This window comes from Pleurodeles waltl, chromosome 3_1 (assembly GCF_031143425.1).
Source record: "Pleurodeles waltl isolate 20211129_DDA chromosome 3_1, aPleWal1.hap1.20221129, whole genome shotgun sequence".
Taxonomy (NCBI): Eukaryota; Metazoa; Chordata; class Amphibia; order Caudata; family Salamandridae; genus Pleurodeles; species Pleurodeles waltl.
Window position 1 is genome coordinate 131427221 of NC_090440.1, and position 20184 is coordinate 131447404.

The 20184-nt window shown below is 43.6% G+C and overlaps 1 protein-coding gene across 1 annotated transcript in view; it reads right to left on the minus strand.

The window, feature by feature from the left end:
• Window positions 1–15884, minus strand: part of LIN7C (lin-7 homolog C, crumbs cell polarity complex component) — a 100582-nt gene extending 84698 nt beyond the window's left edge. The window contains exon 1 of the mRNA XM_069221967.1: window positions 15805–15884. Within this exon, the coding sequence (XP_069078068.1) occupies window positions 15805–15841 (37 nt within the window). The 5' untranslated portion in view covers window positions 15842–15884. The remainder of the gene's footprint in view (window positions 1–15804) is intronic.
• Window positions 15885–20184: the final 4300 nt, after the last annotated feature.

The window sequence follows — 20184 nt, forward strand, 5'->3', positions numbered from 1 at the left end:
GTGGTCCCCTGTAGCCCTCAACATCTCTTCTTTCATCCACGCACTCCACTTGAGTGCTCAGTGCCCTCGTTGGTACCTCTAGTAGCAGGTTCACCTGCAGTACTGTGTCTGGCACTGCGACGCCTCTGATCAATCAGAGGGACTGTCAGACTGCTGAGGCTAAAGGACTCCTCACTGTCACCAACACCCAGTTCGCTGGTTGTGGCACTGCGTGGTGTTTGCATGGCATCCACTACGTTGGTAATTTGCACCAGTCCATGTGCCATCTCCACCTGTGTGGCAACGGCACGCAGTGATATCTGGGCTGTTGAACTTGCAAGCCGATTGACTGATCTACAGAAGCTGTCAAACTTAGCCAAATATTGGTGATGGCGCCTGCGCTGGCTGACACGCTACTGCCGTATCTCTGTGCATAGTTTTCCAATGGCCTGTGTCAATTCCTTGGTGTTCTCAGCAACTCTTTGCTGTCCCTCAATCAGGGGGGTCTCCAAGTGCTTGCTTTGTAACCCCATATTGTTATTGTGAGACACAAACTGTCTGTACAGTGACTTCAAATGTTTGCATTGCAGGCGCTGCACCTTCAGCATGGAAGCTTCCAGGCCGCCAAAGATTGATGGTCCCACTCCTTCTTCTGTGCCCTGTCTGCCTGCATCGTGGCGCCTCCTGAGGGGAGTTGACTGGCGCTGGTGTATGGACTGCTGTCTTACTGTGGGACTCGGCTCTGGTGGTGGTGTGGGTTAATGTTCTGGCATCTCATCTGAGTCCAGGTTGTACTCTGGCAGCGGTAACACCCTTGTCCTGCGTCTTGTCGGAAACAATACTGTAGGACTCACTTGTATTTGAGTCTGACTGTGGCTGTGTTTCTGCTTTCCCCACTTTTTCTGACCCTGCAGCAGCAGGGACAGAGTCGTCTGCAAGGATAATGTGCAGCATGTCAGTTCTAGCATTTGTCACAGATTTCCACAGTGTTGCTTTATATGTACAAATACATTTTGTCACCCTGAGTCATTTGTGGCGTTTCTCTATCACAACATAATAGCACTATCTTGCCATTTATGTTGTGTATTAACCTTAGGGTTGTGTACTACCACTCCCATAAGGCACTGTTGTGTTGTATGTAAGATGTGACATGGACTACTTTTCATTGTGCATATAGTTATGTTCTATTTCATAAGGGGCATGTGTACATGCAGATGTGGGGATACACATAATCACTGGCCTTTCCTTTGCTGGTGCTGGGTGTCCCTGAGGTGTCAATGTCAGTTACACCACAGACAGCTTCTGGCAGCAGTGTGGACTCCACCAGGTCTTCCATAGGGGTGGACGGTGTGTGGGTGGATGGTCCGCCTCCGGTGCTCCTTCCCTCCCTAAGCCTGCTGGTCACCCTCTCTTTGGCACGGGACCGCAAGTCGTACCATCACTTGCGCATCTCCTCACAGAGCGCTGCACAACACCCACTCATTGCACATATTTTTGTCTGTATGTCAGACCAGAGTTTCTGCTTCTCACTCTCAGGTACTTTGAGTGAGCTCTTGCCAAAGAGTCTGTCATGGTTCACAACAATCTCCTCAATGAGCACCTCCAATTCTTTCTCACTGAATTTCAGCTTCCTCTTCCTGTCTTCCTTCTTCTTCCCATTGCCAGCATTGGCCATGTTGCAGTTTGATCCTGGCTTCCTCACAATGCTGACTCCCTGGTGCTGGGCTGTGTCTCTCTCACTGCTCCTTTGGCTGTGGCTCCTGGAAACAGCATGGGCTGACTCACTTCCTGGTTGTGATGTCATCAGGCTGTTCCGGTTTGCCGTTTTTGCTATTTGCGAATTTCAATTACCGAATCCAAATTTTTTTTGCGATTCAGTATTTGCATCTCGCAAATTGCGTTTGCGAATTTTAAGAAATCGCTATTTGCGATTTTCAAATTTGATACATCCCGTTTTGCATTTCTAAAATTGCTATTTCTTAAAATTCACAATTTGAAAATCGCTAACCGAAATCTTGATACATCTAGCCCTGAATACCTTAACCGTCAATGGCAGGATGCTGGTTTTTGATAAGGCACACATCCTCAACACAAAGCAGTTCCCTTCAGTGCCAGGGACTAATATGGCACTGCGTCCTTTAGAGATAAATATATTTTTGCTTTTATCATTTTTTTTATTTTTTATATTGGCTAAATTCAGGCAGCTCCCACAACAATAAGGTTTTACAGAAATCATGACAAAACAACTGTTGACAAAACTAAAAGGCTGGCAACCACAGCCAGGCACACTGGCTGTGGCAATGCTGCTTGATTTTATTTTACATTTTGTTTGCAAGCATATGCATGCACTAGACATTAGAAGTGTAAAATGAACAAAAAGTAGAAAGGCCAGCTTCAAAATGTGGGGTGCATATTTTTGCAAAAAAAGTAAATACAAAATGCCCCATCATAAAAATGAATGTAAAACACTAGACATGAAAGCAGATTTTTGCCTACCAGCCCCGACACTGAAGTAGACTATTTTTAGGCAGATGCACAGATGTGAAAAAGCTAAGTGCTATCACTCACATAAAAGAGAACCAATTGAAGAGGTGTGTCCCACTGCCTCAGGTGGGTGGAATCAAATTGTTAATGACACTTAAACATGTGAAAAAGTGCATGAACAGGGTTTAACAAAGCCCATCTTTTCTGTGTTTTGTGTATTAGGTGTCTATAAAAATTATTTGTTTTTAGAAAATAGGAGAATGGTGAAACAGCTAAATCAGTCTCTAGACCAGACTTACAAAGCAGTCCCTTCTTTAAGCAATGCATGTTTTCTAATGGGTTTGCAATCTAAATTGTTTAGGAATATTAAAGATCTTCCAGGAGCCCACTGATATCAGAGTACACATAAGGCGGAAATATGAAACAAAATACACGATTTATATATATATATACATATATGAATCATTATACCAACTTGTAAAGAGTTTTCAAAATATGCAATTAAATTCAGTGACACAAGTGACATCCCTAACAAAGAATACAACTTGACTCAAGGTAATGAAGCTAATAGCTGTCTTCTGTAAAGCCATTTTATAAAAGCTGATAGTAAATGGTTTACAGTTTTGTTATTTGCCCTCAATAACGTCTGGACATATAACATTAAGCTTTGATTATTAGGATCAGCGATGGAGGCAAGACTCATTGCAAATCTGACCAAAACTTTGGGCATATACTTTCACAGGTTGAAGATGCGCCTGATGGTACTGTAAATTAAAACATGCAAGCTTTTATAAATTTTGCATTACTTGCAGAATAATTATATAGCGATGTAGGTTTCCTTTCACTTATAACAGTGAACAAGGATGTTAATATACAACCTACTACATACAACTAAGAATTAAAAATTTCAATACCTGCTGTAAGAGACCCATGATTCCTGAGGTCTTGTCATTGTGCAGTTTAAATTATGGCAAACTGTAATTCAAAGCTAAGAAAGAGGGTTACTGGCTGATGGGAGTGACAGCCTACACAAGCAGTAACCACAGTCCTTGTCAGGATGAAGCAACAAGCAAACTCCATGTTTACCTGTGCTCAACCCTGTAGTAACTTGGTACAAAAGACTTCAGGTTTAACTTGGAGGCAATTTGTAAAGTATTGATGCAGCACTTCAAACAGTAAAAGTTAAAACACAAAACAAGAAGAACAATCCCACACCAATGATCCCATCAGTAGAACCAGACATATGTAATTTTAAATATATAAGTGAAATGAGCTCTGCAAAATACCAACTGTGGACATTTGGTTGTTCCAGACTGGACAAAGTCAGAAGTTCAGGCCGACCGCAACAGAGTGCCAACGGCCTACAGTGACATAGCTAGGCCCGCTGAACAGTAGTTCCTGGTTTGAGTGTCTTACAGGTTTTATAATGGAACCCTTTTGGCTCTGAAAGGACTCCGTAGCAGTGTGATGTAATCTTTAGAGTGAAATGCAATAAAAGCGTGGATTAGAATATTGAGTTCACTGGTACACACAGAAGAATAAAGATGTGTAATTTACAGCTCTGTGTGTGCCTGGTGGGTAACCAGGTTGGGGGGACGCTACAACTGGCAACAAGATAGGGGATAAGTAACCTGAAGAAAGATTGTGTTCTCCCTGAGAGTTTGCCGTGGACCAAAAAAGCTGCTTATGCAAGCCATGTGTGTGCCTGTCAAAGTACTGAATCAACGCTTCAAGCATGTGGAGTCAAAGCGCAACTCAGCCGATGTGAAGCCCCTGAAGATAATTAAAGCTTTACTGAGAAGTCTACACATCATTGAACAAGAAATTAAAAATAAGGCCATACTGAAAGGTACTGCACTGCCACGCAAGAAAAAGTTATACATTATACGAAATGTTAATGCTGAAGGCGAATGCAACCAGCTTTACAAAGAGCAGTCAAAGATAATCATAATTTGCCAAATAACGCTATGAACAGAAAAGCTGCAAGGCAGAAATAAACCATGTGTGGAAAAAGATTGAAAACACTGTTCTTCAAGTACATCTGCTTACCTGAACTAATTAAACAGAATCAGCATACTGCTGCCAAGGGTTGCTCCAAGAGAAGAGTCTGGGGTTGTATTTACAGAGCTATCCCTAACTGAAGCAACATGAATTACGGCATAAAGCTGCTCTGCCAATGGAGCCCATCAAAGACGACCATAAGGCCGGGGAATAGATCCTAATTTCCAGCAAGCACAGCCAGTGAGAGCTTTGTTTGCAGGGTCAGCCAATCGTATGGACTGTTACAATGCAGTGAGCTACCAAAAACCACCATCACCTTTCGGTATTGCCAAAAAGCTAAATATTGGCTATATACGGACTGCCTGGAAAGAGACATTTGATGATTTCATTGATGCACTTGAAGAGACTGATAACAGAAAGATTATCAAGCCCCTGAAAAATACGGCTGGTGATGGTGTGAAAGAAGTCAAAGAAAATGCTGAGAACTGATGAAGTCACATACTGCCAGATTAAAGAGGTGCTGCAACTCAAGTTCAATCCAGTACCAGACGTTGATTACAAAAGATACACTTTCAGTCAAGAACGCCAAAGGGTTGGGGAAACTGTCCATGAGTTTGTGAAGATACTCAATGCAAACACGAAGTTCAATGAATTTAATGATGAAGAAGCTATGCGTCTTAGAGTTATTGATGGATGCTGTCAGATTCATTCAGATGATGATTTCTGAAAGAAACTATCAGGGCCTGATTATGAGTTCTGCGGACGGGTTACACCGTCTGCCGAACTTCCGACGGGGACGTGGCCGCCATACTGGCTACCTTTCCGCCGGGCCCATTAAGAGTTTCCTGCTAGGTCAGCAGGTGAAAACCTGAGTTTCCATCCACTGGCCTAACAGGAAACAACCTACAGCATTGTCTCTGGCTTGTATTTGATGTGGCAGCAATGCTGTGGGGTGCACTAGCACCCTCGCAATGTTCACTGTCTGTAAAGCAACGCAGACAGTGCGAGGGTGCTGGCCAGGAGGGCCCCTGCACAGATATGTAAAGGCTGTGGAAAAGAGAACAATTTTGTGACAGTGTGCGAAGTGAAGGAAAAAGTAGGTGCGTCACAGCGCGAAGACAAAATGGCAGCCTGAACATTTCAGTAGCAACGCTCAAAACATGCCCACAAGCGCAAGCGGCAACATCAGTTGAGGCAAACTGACACAAAGTCAATCGTTATCTAAATCGTCATATAGTTCTTCCACCTCAGTCTCAAGTATTAAGTGAAAGTGAAGAAAATGATTGTGCCATGTTGATATTTACCTTAGAGAAATGTGCGCATGACTGGCCACATGTGCAGAAAAATGTCAAAGAAAAGGCAGTATGCCAAAGTGAGGAAATCATACAAACACTGTCCAAAGATTACATTAAAAATAAATGGTGCAAAGGTCTTCACTTGCCTCGATTTAAATACAGGGTATCCTCAAACTTGAAGAAAACTGCAGGTACGTTACAACCTTTTCTACACATGTTGGTCTGGTTTGTCATTATGACCCGAGCGGCATTACCGGCACATTATGACATTGGCGGGTTGGCTGGGGCCAATTCGCCAATTTATCGTTCCTACCAACATGACGGTAACAGCCGCCGGGCAGGAGATAATCTCCAGCCCGGCGGACGCTATTGTACCGCCAGCGGCATTTTGAGCCTACCTACCGCCACGAAAACCATGGCTATAGGCTCTACCAGTGACAGGGAATTCCTTCCCTGTCACTGGCAGGAGGCTCACCCCCTCAAATACTCCGCCCTCCATCCACGCTCCCCCTTCCAATCCCCCACCCCCCCATACACGCACACACTCTCAGACACGCACCACGCATGCACACACTCACTCACACCGGCATGCAAGCATTCATTCACGCATTCTCGTACATAGGCGCTATCCTTGTACAGCAAAATGGGCACCCAAATGCTCAAAGGCATATTATAGCCTATGCTAGTAGAAGTTTGTCCCAAACAGGACATGATTACTCACAACCTGAGAAAGAAAGTTTAGCCGAGGAGTGAGCTTGTGAACATTTCCATGTATTCCTGTACAGAAAGCCTTTTACGCTAGTAACTAATCACCAAGCTTTAATGACCATCTTTGGAAATCCAAAAGCCAAGATGCCTCCTTGCACGGAATGATGGGGACTACGATTGCAAGAAAACAATTATGCATCGTCTAGGAAATGACCAAAACCCAACTGACTACTTTTCCAGAGTGCCTATACAAGGTCACGGTACTCCATCCAAGACTGCTGAAGCCTACATTAATTTGATCTTAAAATCAAATACACCAGCTTCTATCTTGTTGCCCAGAATATCACTGCCATGAGCAATGATAGTGATATGCTGAAGTTAAAAGACATAGGGCCTCATTACTGCTTCGGCGGTCATTTAAGCAGACCACCGAAGCAGCTGCAATCAACAGACCGCCATATTAGGAGTCCTGTTTGAATTTCCGCCCATTTATGGGCAGAAGTCCGACTCCGTCGGCCTGGCCGACGAATTTGAAGAGGCGGTTCCACCACCAGCACCGCCACGGCAACAGAACAGCGCCCGCCTGCCATATTACAATACGCATTACAGCGTGGTGGAGTCCTGTTGGCGGTGCGAACGGTGGAAAATGGCCAGGACCCATCCTCGCCAGGATGGCAACCTTACAGGAAAAGGTACGTTGATTGTCCGAAAGAGGGGGGGAGGAAGGGAGGTGTTGGGTGCATGCGTGTGGTGTGTGCGTGTATGTGTGCCTGAATGGGTGTGCGTGTGTATGTATGTATGTATGTGTGGAGGCTGTGTGTGTCTGCATGTATGCAGAGGGAGGTGTGTGTATTGGAGTGTGTGGGGGTATCTGCCTGAGTGCGTGTATGTGTGCATATGGGAGTGTCTGAGTGTGTGTTTGTGAGCGAGCGATTAGGGGTGTCTGGATGTATGTGCAGGGGAGGGGGGTGTGAGTGAGTAGGTTTGTGTATTAGGATGCATGTGAGTGGGGGTGCCTGTGTGCAAGTTTGCGGATGAGGGGGGTGTGTGCAAGTGTGCATATGTGGAGGGGGAGTGTGAATGGAATTGGTGTGTGGAGGGGGGTCGGTGTGCTTGAATGCAGGGGGTGGGGATGTGAATGACTGCGGTGCGTATGTGTGAGTGCTAGTGGGGGTATGTGTATGTCAGTGTGAGAGCAGGTGGGGTGTTTGTATGGATATGTGCAGTTGGGTGGGGGGTGTTTTCAAGTGTGTGGATGGGTGGGGGGATGCATGGAGGTGTGTGGGGGGATGCATGGAGGTGTGGTGACGTGTGCATGTGTGTGCTGGTGACAGGAATGGGGATTCCTGTCGCCGGGTGCGTGACCACCAGGATTTTCGTGGCAGAGTGACAGCTACGGAAAGCCTGGTGGTCTGCTGCCTTGTAATCCGGCTGATAGGCAGAGGCCTGCCACCAACCCGGAGGAGCTCACCACTGGCTGCGTCAGTGCAACCACACCAGCGGACCAGGTGGCGTCATGGCAGTTTGGCTTTGGCCAAACCCCACAACTTGTAATGCGGCGGACTTTACCACCGGGCCTGTGGCGGTCCACTGACACCGTAATGAGGCCCATAATTACACATCAGTCATGGAACCAACACACTCAACCTCTCAGCTATGATAGTGAATATCAAAGATACAGAAATGCCAAAGATGAAATGTTCATCACTTACGAAGGAGTTATACTGTGAGGGTTGAGAATCCTGATTCCGGAGAGTCTGAGACAGAAGGTAACTGAAGGGCTCACGAAGGACATTGCGGTATTGTTGCCACAAAAAGAGTTCTGAGCAGATGGAGTTTCGTTTCCGTACTTAGATGAAAGGGTTGAAAAAGAATTCAAGGCCTGTCATATTTGCAACTGCCTTTCTACCAAGGTTACTTAACATCCTCTTAACACTTCAGAACTCCCTAAGCATGAATGGGAGAGAATAGTCATTGCTTTCTTTGGTCCACTTGATAATAGACATTACCTAATGGTGGCTGCAGATGAATACTCATGTTTTCCTTTGGTTGAAGATCTATCATCCACGGCTCATGAACAAGCCATTGAAAAACTAGATGGCATCTTTGCCACATGGGCCAGTCCAGCCATTTGGAACTCTGATAATGGCCCACCTTTTGACAGTCATGAGTTCAAAGAATTCCTGCAGAATCAGAATGTAAAGCATCAAACAAGCATACCTTTATGGCTACAGGCCAACTGACTTGTTGGCCATTTTATGAGTACGTGTGCAACACTTGAGAAGCAAAATTTGAAAACTGTATTAAATTCTACCCTACGACCTTATCGACTGCAGGGGAGTGACTTTGACTTTGATGTTCAAGTGTGCAATGACAACCAAGTTATCTCAATGGACCACCAAGAGAGAAAAAGTGAGACTAGGATTTGTACAAAGGACCTGGTTAACAAGCAGATAATGAAAGCTTATGCAGGCACGAGGCGGCATACAAAGAACATCACGTTTAAAAGAGGAGATTTAGTGATGGTTTGACAGATGCGCAGAAGGAAATATTACGCTCCATATGATGTTGAACATTTCCCTGTGGTGTCTACAAAGGGACAAGGTGACCGCCCAGCACCCTGGGAAGTCTGTTGCCAGACACTCTTCTCACTTTAGTCCTTTGATTCATTGGTCTTCAAATCGAAATGGTGAAACAAAGACTGAACCTGGAAACTCAATGACTGCTGTTACCTCTTCACTATCTTTAAAAATCTCTTGACACTGAAGATGACACCTCCTAGTTTCCACCAGTAACCAGATAAGGTTAAATGACCAAAGCACAAAGAAGGATGATCAAAGAGATATAGCTGTACACACGCATATATGTGTGTATATAGTTTCGCAATTACAGCATCTTACGCCGCGTTTTCTTCTTTTTGGCTGTGCTGGTACCTCAGCAGGGGTTGCAGAATTAATCTGAGCCAAACCTTTTCCTCTATTTTTTTCAGAGAAGATATGAACCGCAATCCAAGGTCACAGCAATGGCATGATTTATTTGAGAATATTTGTTCTGCCAGACAACAAAGCTTTACGCGTTTCGGTCTCTCCAACCATTTTCACAAGCATACTTCTGCCACGCTAAAGTGGCATATATGCTGTACTACATCACCCACAATGCACGTGAAAAAAGTTTCATTAACTGATAAATTGAATAAGTGGGTAGTAACAAATTAAATGTGTCAGAAGTATGATATTTAATTGTGGTTCTAAATTCATGTACTTTTAAAATCAATCCCTCTTTCTACCTTTTCCTTTCTGTGCAATACAATGGGGAGTATGCAATAATTAATTCAGATATAGGGTGGATCACCTAAAGTAGTAGTTGTAGTACGTAAATACTGGTGACAGAGTTGGAAAAAATATGCTTGTGAACAAGGTCGGAGGGACCGCAACGTGTAAAGCTTTGTTGTCTGCCAGAACCAATATTCTCAAATAAATCATGCCTTTGCAGTGACCTTGGAGTGCGGTTCATATTGCCTCTGAAGAAAATTAAGAGGAAAATGTTTGTGTGTGTATATATATTTTTTTTTTTTTTTATATATACACACACATATATATGTATCTATCTATCTATATATCTATCTATCTATCTAAAACCTAGTGGCGATCGCCACTAGGTAGTTATAGTTAGGACCTAGTTTCCTTAGACGGAGCATTTTTTGTTTTGCCTATAACTTTGGCGCCGCTTAAAGAATCTTCATGAAATTTTCAAAACTTTGGTCAGTTCAGCTGCTGTCTTGAAAGTTTAGCGTTGATCCATCAAGCGGGGTTGAGAAAAACGGGGGGGGTCCCAAAACATGATTTCCCCATTAAGTTTTCCATAGGACCACTATACAAGCCCAAACCGCTGAACGGTATTACACCAAATTTGATTTGAGAGGAAGCTAGATCCAGATCACGTTTTTTGGTGGTTTGGTGCAAATCCATTCAGTAGTTTTGGAATAATTCAAGGCCAAAAAAATATAGATATATAGGGATGCAGATCCGAATCCGGGGGAAAAGCAAGGTTCTGACTGGCTGGCCACAAGCTGAAAGAAAAGTTGCAACAGCCATTTTCTTTTGTCGCATCGGCTCATGGTGGGAAACTAGCAGTGAAAAAAAAAACACATTAGGGGTCAGGATAAAGGTATCCTGACCCCAAAGGACACAGACGGAGCCCTTAGGGACCCCTCATGGGCAACAAATTGCCCTTTTTTTCCCAATCCACGGATCCACAAGTAGATCCGTGAATCCACAGGTGGATCTGCGGATCCAGAAAAAAAAAATGAACAACATCCCCCACCAACTGCATCCACGATCATGCTGCGCACTTCTGAAGGCAGTGTTCAGCTTGGGTTTGGGAGATTGCATCTGCGGATGCATCAGGCGGTGGCGATTCCTAGAAGCTGCGAAGCGAGGTCCTGCATCATCACTGAGGATGCAGTCGATGAGGGCCTTGCGATGCAAAGTCCTGCATTGAGATGCGATACACACCGGCTGGTTCAGAACAATCTGCAGGGCTTGCGATGCAGAATCCTGCGTTCTCAAGGATGCATCTGACGAGGGACTTGTGATGAGAAAGCCTGCGATGAGGATGTGTTGCGCAGCATCAGTTCCTGTAAAGCTGCGGGTGGCAATGCAAAGCCCTCCTGCACCAGGAATGAATCATGCATTGAGCACGATGCAGGGTTTGGTGAGGTTATGTGTCACCCTGCAGCTCTGATATTAAAGTTCTGCTGGGATCCCAGCCCCCTTCCAAGGGTCCAGGACTGGGGTGGCACTGGCACCACTTGATAGGGTAGGACTCACAGCTGGCAGAATCCCATGTTGTGTAGAAGATGGAAGAAGCCTGTTCTGTCCCTGAGGCTTCTGGTCAGGAGGCCAGCCAACCAGCCCTTGGAGTCACTCTGGTGGTCCTGGGTTTAAAAAGCAAGACCACCCCTTCACTCAGGCAGGAGGGCAGCAGAGTGGCAGTCCTTCTTGCAGCAGAGCAGCACAGCAGTCTTCTTCTGACTTTGCCACAGGTACAGAGGAGACAGGGTTTGGGGTCCAATATTTATACCTAGTGCTCACTTTGAAGTAGGAGAAGCTTCTAGAGGTTTCCACACCCCAGAGATGCTTGGAATTTCCTGCCTTCCTGCTCTGGACCAAGATTGTCTGGGGTCACAATATACTGGTGTTAAACCCTTTGTGAGAATGCCCAGGCAGGACCTTTGTGATGTGCAAGTGGTAGGTAATAGCTCCTGCTCCTCTTCAACTCAGAATGGCCCATCCTTCCAACACCTAGCTTCTCTTTGTCTCACAGTCTGGGAGCAATGCACAAAGACCAAGTGCAAACTACACCTAGCCATGTGAGCCAGGATACAGCCAGCAGACACCAAATGGTTGGGACAAGAAAATGCCAACGTGTCATTTTCAGAATTGTGATTAAAGATTCGACTTTACCATTAAAGAGGTCTTTAATTACAATTCTTTAGACACCAAACTCAACCTGTCTAACTAGTCCCAATGGAAAAGTATCACTTAGTAGTAAGGTAACCCAATGTTATTCCATGGGAGAGGTAGGCCTTACAATACTGGAAAACAAATTTAGAATTTGTTTACCAGGACATGCAAAACTTAAAAGTACATGTGTTGCTTTTTTTTTTTTTTTTTTTTTAAATAAACTGCACCCTGCCCTCTGGGTTTTGTATGACCTACCTTAGGGGAGCCTTATGTGTATTAAAAAGGAAGGTTTCCGCCTGGCAAAAGGTTTATTTATCTAGGTCAAAATGGTAGCTTGAACTTGCCGTCAGGCTGGAATGGCAAACCAGAGACATGTTTAGAAGGGCTAAGTAAGTGGGTGGCACAACCAGTGATGTAGGTCCACTAGTAGCATTTAATTTACAAGCCCTGGGTACATTTGGTACCACTTTACTAGGGACTTACACGCAAATAAATGTTAATTGGCTCCAAGTCAATTCTAACATGTTTAGAGGAGAGAGCATTTTAGCACTGTCTAGCAGTGGTAAAGTGCACAAAGCCCTAAGGCCAGAAAAAACAACGTTAGCAAAAATGGGAGGGGGTGAAGGCCAAAAAGTTTAGGGGAATACCACCCTAAGGGTGACAGGTCTGACAATGGACATCAGTTTGTGTAACATGGTGTTCAACAGACAAAAAGGTACATTTCTCTTTTCCTTTGCTCAGACCCTTGTAATGCAGGTAATGATATTTTTACATCCACCACAATATTTCACCATAGCATAGAAATTTGATTTATCGCCCTGTACCAAGGTTAGAAAATCCTTCTGGGAGAAGATGCCACCAGGGTAGCTTCTTTGCCACTCCCATTCCAACTGAGGCTTAATTTTCTAGGAGGATCCTGGGGGTGGATATAAAGAACCCCTCCCTAACTTCTCCAAGTCAAAAGAGGTACTGCTAAAGCTATAATTTATTCTGGCAACAGTTCCTGTCCACTCCTAGACAGCTAATCCTTGCTTAAACGTCAATAGTTAACGCCAATTGGCTTTTCCTCAGCCCAGAGGCAGGCCCTGGATCTCACTCTCTCAGCCATGGAGTTTTTTTTTTGAGCTCTGAAGGTGTGATGAGTGGCATAACTGGATTTAAGAACATTTTTACAAACAATATAAGTCTCGGCCTACGTCATCAAAAATTGTATTTCGCCATTAAGTCTGATTTTAAAGACCAGGCAGGAAATAACTTTGAAGCAATAGTTTAGCCCTTTCTTAAGGGGAGGTGGAAATCCCACCTAGGCCTATTAGAGAAACGTATAGCCATGTCTACATAATGAAATAACTTTAGGCTTTCATTTCACTATAAGGGCACACTAACTCAAACATATAGTATGCCCAGCTATATATATATATATTAGCACCCTGCCCTACGGACTTACAAGGATCACTTTAGGGTGGGCTTATGAATGTGTACAAATAGGCTTCCCTACATAGCAAGAGCAGTTTTCTGTAAGTATCACTACAGTGCATTTAAATGGCAGCCTAGCCAGAGTACAAGGGTGAGCTTAGCACAAATATATTTTTGCCATATATGAGTGGTGTACATACACACTGCAGCCCATCATAATCCATGCTATGGGAATGCTTAAGGCACGATTTACAATAGACCTATAGGAAAATTACCTAGGCCAATCCTGGTATTCCAATGCACAGCATTTAGAGGGGAAGCACAGTGCCTTACTGTATGTCGGGGGTGAAATCCACAGAGCCTGCAAAAACAGGCTCCAGATAAAGTCTAAAAATCTGGGGTGACCCTGCAGAAAAGGCAGATTTGTTGCAGCATGTATCACAGGCTACAAATGTACACACACTGGAATTAGTGCAAGGATCCGCGTTAAGTTATAGCAGGAGATGTTTGCACAAGTAAGCAATATGTAACATCTGCTGTGACACAGATAAGGGCTGGTCGTGACTTATAGAATCAAAACCTTAGTATACTGCCACCACTGCTCTACAACTTGTGACTGAGGTGGTAGCCCACTCTCACTAAGAGGTGGCTTGTTGAGACCCTTCAGATCCAGAATAGCACTCACATCAAGAAGCAGGTCCAGCAAGTAGCACACCAGCTAGATTAGAGTGAGGCTAGGGGGAAAAGCCTAAGACCAGGATACCAGATAATGGGCACTCAAAGAAGGAGGAACAACTGTGCGCCAAGCAAAAGACATTCTCATCCAAACACCCACATTATGACATGTCTCCTTTCCCCACCATCCCATGACAGTAAGGCTATCTAGATGCTGGGGTGTGCTAGGCAGCGCACTGCCAGAATGGACAAACGACCCCTTTTAAGAGCACTTTTAGGTTTTCCAGGCACAACTTGGTGATGTATCAAGATAACTATATCTAACCTTTTGCACAGTATTAGAAAAACAATGTGCCACTGTCAAATCAGTTTTACAATGTAGATCAGATAAGGCCAACAAAAGGGTCTAAAAAAGCAGTTTATTGCACAAGAAATCCGGGAATAATAAAATTGTTTCTAAAATATCACTACAAGTAGTTCACTGATCCTGTGTTTTCAGTCACTGGTGTTTTTAAGATGTGCTGCTACTAACAAGATGAGGCTGGTGGCTCTAATAATCCCTGCAAGGTGTCCAGTACATACTTTTACAAACAAAGGCTTGTACCAGTGCTGTCACCCTATTGAAATTAAATTAACAAGCAATGAAAAAAATAAATTTTGGTGAACTATCTTTATCTGCTGCATTATTATTTTCATATAATTGATTTATCTCCCCCTATCCTTAATCAATCAATGACTAATGAACCCATTATTTTTCCTAAAACAAAGGGAGAATGAATAATCAGAAAGAATACCCAGATTGGCTATTTACATGCTTTGACTTGGAAGGCAACAAAAGAAGGTTAAAAATCAATTAGAAAAGGATAAGAAGCAGTTACAGTGGTAATTGCTACATCGGGGCCAATATTTAATAATAAATATGCTAGAGAAAACACTTTGAGAGGAACCAGCTTTCTCCATCAGAGTTGAATAAATAAGAAACGTAATTAAACTAGAATTATATAAGTAAACATACATTATTTTCTGCTTTATGGACCTTGTTGATCCAGATTTGGGTAGTGCGATTGCTGGATACTTTTTCCAGGAAACTCATAATTGTGACATTTGATTAAGCATAACTTTATCGTCCCAAAAATCAAATCTTTTTAATCTTAACATTCTCCACAACAATAAGGAGAGAAAACTGCTAAAAAAAAAACTACTAAATTGACAGTCATATGGCAAAAGCCCCAAAGACTACATATAACAACCCTGCACTTGAGCCTACATGCTTACAGTGGCACACTGATAAAAGAAACAAGGGGACTGAAACGCGCTCCTAGTAAATGCTGGTGAGTAAGAATTAATCAAGCATTCAACCTAACACTGTTTCCCCTTTTTCTCAGCACTCCCCCCTATTTGCTTGGGGTATTTCATAGGCGGGTAATGATAACAGTAGCAGTTTAAATTCGGGTATTATGCAGAGCAGGTGAAGAAGCAGAGCGGGACTCTTCATTGTGTCGTTTTTTTGGTCCCGCAGACGCATAAAATCCGAATAACGGCCACCCCAACACTGAATCAGAACATGTCGAGGTGTTCAGCAGGGCTCCGTTTCAAGTTAATATCCTGCGAGGACACTGGACTGGCTGGAACGTCCCATTTAAAGCCTTGCAAACAGAACTGCTGCTGCTGTAACGCAGAGATCATTGTCAGAATTCAAAAGTAATAAATGGGACAGGCAGCCAGCCAGCGAGAACGAAGCCCCATGATTTGACAGCAGGGTCAGCGGGGACAGTGTTTACCTCTCTCCAGCCGAGCAGGTTCACACAACGCCGCCATCTTCACCCGTAGCCTTAGCGATGAACTGTCAGGAAATGACGCGCTGAACAGGAGAAGAGGGTGCCGCCGCAACAAAAGAAGGACAAAAAGGCCACCATTATCCTGAAGGCTAGAGCGCCAATGTTTGTTGGGCGTGACAGCATCAGCCAGCCTTATTGGAAGGATATCGATGGCTGCTCATAACAATTTCAAAACGGCGGGTGTTGTTGGCGTGTTCAAAACGGAAGGCTAGTAGGTGACGTTGTGACTGGGGCGTTAAAGGACCTAATGGTCTATTATGGGGTCCCAAAGCTTGCAGTTCTAAGGCACTACGCGGGCACCTTGCATTGTTTTGCCAGCATGACAAGCACTTTAACCCCTCCTGTGCCAAGCCTTTTTTTGGCTATTTGGGGTAGTTTGCGCTTAGGCCCTCATAACTTTTTGTCCACATGAGCTACCCTTGCCAAATTTTCGTTCTTTTTCCAACATCATAGAGATTCTAGAGGTACCCACCTGGACGAGACCAAGAAATTAGCCAAAATACAGCAAACATTTTGTTTTGTTTTTCTAAAAAAAGGGCTGCAGAAGATAACATGTGCTTTTTCCCCCCTAAAAATGGCATCAACAAAGGGTTTGCAGTGCTAAAATCACCATCTTCACAGCTTTCAGGAACAGGCAGACTTCAATCAAAAAAGCACATTTTTCAACACAATTTTGGCATTTTACTGGGACATACCCCATTTTTACTATTTTTTGTCCTTTTCAGCCTCCTTCCAGCTAGTGACAGAAATGGGTATGAAACCAATGCTGGATCCCGGACAGCTAAACATTTCTGAAAAGTAGACAAAATTCTGAATTCAGCAAGCGGTCATTGTGTAGGTCCTCCAAGGTTTACCTTTGTATTTCCAAAATGGGCACAAGATAAGGTGTTGAGAAGCAGTGGTTATTTGCATATCTCTGAATTCCGGGGTCCCCATACTAGCATGTGAATTACAGGGCATTTCTCGAATAGACGCCTTTTTTACACACTGTCTTACATTTGGAAGGAAAAAATGTTGAGAAAGACTTGTTCTTCTAGTCCGTGTTCCCCAAGACTCCCTATAAAAATGGTACCTCACTTGTGTGGGTAGGCCTAGTGCCCGCAATAGGAAACTGTTGGGTTGTGTCCTTCGTGCGTTCCGCGCGACAGGACAAAGGAATGGAGAATGTGGGTAAGAGAATGTTGGGTCGGGTTTGGGTAGTGGCAGTTGCAACAGGGGATGGAAGCGGACGGTCGGAGGGAGAAGCTGTATCGGTATAACTTGAAATAAAGTTCTACTTCAATCAACTATTGTGTCCGACATCGATACCTTTCAGTGGCGACGAGGGTCCATGTGCTGACATCACCCTATGGCCGTATGAAGATTCGTATCTGCCTTGAAGATTCGTGTCATCAACTTTTCCTTCCAACGGTGTTGGCGTTCTTCATTTCGGAAGCTCCTTGAAGTGAACCCGCTTTCCCCGTCGACGTGCACGTGAACTTGAGGTGCTGTGCCTCTGGGAGAGAGTAACTTTTTTAAGGAACTCTCTCTCCCACCCCTGTACATCATCACGTATCTAGTGCACGCCTTCGCGCGTCTAGTGCGCGCATTCCGGCAGCCATATTTCAGCGTGTCACGGTGACACGCACACCTTTGCGGCCATTTTGAAGTCTATATTTGCGAAACTAGACTGCGTTAATTCTACCAGTTCCCCTTATTTTACGGCGCGTCACGGTGATGCGCACACCTTTCTTTTCTATTTGAAGGTACATTTAAATTCGAGTACACGTCTTATCGGCACTTTACTGGAATTTTGTTCCAGTTGTTACTGTATTCACCATATTAACGCTTTAAAAAGCATTGGGAAAAAAAAGAAGAGAACGCTTTACTGAACACATTTAATTTATCTTAGTATTTTAATTTAATTTTCCTCACCTTCATTTTATTTTAAGTTCAATTCTTTGTTGTATTTAAACGTGGTGTTTATAACACCATCCATGCAGCAATCTATTTCTCCGCCGCCTCCTTTTGTTCCTAATCCAGCCTCACCTGACGTGGATTGGGAACAATGGAAAGAGGCATTTGAGGCATATTTAGACGCTCTTGAGGGTGAAACTTTCACCCACAAGAGAAAATATGCAATTTTAAGACATTGCCTCGGCAGTGAAGGGTGGAAAATTTTGAAATATATACCTAAGGTGGCTGTATTAACTATTGAAGGTGAAGGTGACAGTGTTGAAGATGAGTATGGTACTGCTATTAAGTCTCTGGATGTAAGATTTAAGAAGTGTAGAAATGTTACTCTAGAAAGGCACACATTTTACAAGAGAGATCAAGCCGAAGAAGAGTCTGCGTCCAGTTACGTTGGAGCCTTGAGACTTTTGGCAGTTTTGTGTGAGTACAAAGAATTTGAAGAGGAAATGATTAAGAATGCTCAACCTAAGGTTCATAAAGTACGGAAAGTTCCCCTCACCCTTAAAGACGATTTTAAGAAAGAACTGGACAAATTGTGTTTTCCGGACATAATAGAACCAATTGAGTCTTCTGATTGGGTTGCACCTGTAGTCCTGGCTCGCAAAACGAATGGTCAGTTGCGTATGTGTGTTGACTTACGCGATCTTAATGATCAAATTTGGGTAGATCAATTTCCCCTACCGAACATATCTGAAATGTTATCTTCAATTAAGGGTGCTAAGGTATTTTCCTTGCTCGACATGACGTCGGCATACCACCAAATTAATCTACATCCTAATTCTAGACACTACACTTACACCATTTGGTTTGTTCCAATTTAAACGCATGCCATTTGGACTGGCGTCTGCATCCGCAGTCTTTCAGAGGACTGTAGATAGTATGTTTAGGGAGCTGAGTGGTGTGAAAGCTTTCCAGGACGACATTTTAGTTTATGGGAAGGATGTGCAGGAACATGATGAGAGATTGGGTTGTGTATTAAACACGTTAAAATTGAAAGGTGTAACCTTAAGTCCTACTAAATGTCGTTTTGGAGTATCTGCTGTTAACTATCTAGGTTTTGAATTGTCGGCTGATGGTATCAAACCCTAAGAAAGTTTAGTGGAAGCTATTCAAAATTTTGGGAGCCCAGAGAACAAAGATCAATTGAGGTCTTTCATGGATTTGGTAGAGTTTTACGCTCGATTTATCCCAAATTGTTCGGAAAAGATGTATAATTTAAGGAACCTCCTAAAAAAGAATGTCAAGTTTGTGTGGGACGAACACTGTAATCGTGAGTTTGAACATATCAAATATGAAATAGCTCAGGCAATTCCTTTGAAACCATTTGACACCAGGGATCATACCATCATCATGACTGATGCCAGCCATAAAGGGTTGGGAGCTGTGTTGTTACAAAGAAGGGATGGCAGGGAAGAAGTGGTTGCGTTTGCATCAAGGAGTCTGAAGGGTGCCGAAGCAATGTATTCGGTAATTGAAAGCAAGGCTTTGGCATGCTGGTGGAGCATTAATCATAAACCGTTGGTTCAATTGTTTACTACCAAGAGTGCTGAGAAACCCACTCCAAGGATTGCCAAGTGGCAATACAGTTTGTGTGAACATAATTTTAAAATAGAGTATGTGCCAGGTAAAAAAAATGTTTTGGCTGATTGTTTGTCTAGGTTGCCTAGCACTGATCTGTTAGGTGAGTCTTCTGCTGACAATGGTCCTAAGAACGATGATAATGGTATCGTTGTATGTTCCGTTAACAAACAATTGGATGGTGCATTGTGTGAACAAGAGTGGAGGAATGTATGTGAAGAAATCACGAGATGAAATCGGTCATGAATGCGGTGGTCTCTGGATGGTCACAATGGTCCTCAGACAATGAACTAAAGAATAAGTATAAACATGTCTTTGACGAGTTGTCAGTTATTAGAGATTTATTATTTAGGTCCAAGCAGTTAGTTGTGCCAAGTGGGATGAGAAATAAAGTTCTATGTTTGGTACACAAGGGTCACATTGGGATGCGCGCCATGAAGCAGCGGATAAGAGAAGGTTTTTGGTGGCCTGGATTTGATAAGTGTATAGAACATTTTGTAAGAGATTGCATATATTGTGCTCCCAGTGATAAGTCCCAAGTTACGGTACCAAGCCCGATAGAAGCAGTGTGTGTGCCAGACAAACCGTGGAGTAAACTTGCGATTGATATTATTGGGCCAATGAAGTTGTCTCATGGGATCCAAGAATATGGGATGGTTTTAATTGACTATTACAGCCGATGGCCCGAAGTGAAATTTGTGAAGATTCCTGACACTAATAATGTGAACCAATGGTTAGAAGGTATTTTTGCTATAGAGGGCATTCCTGATGAAATTTTGACCGACATTGGTC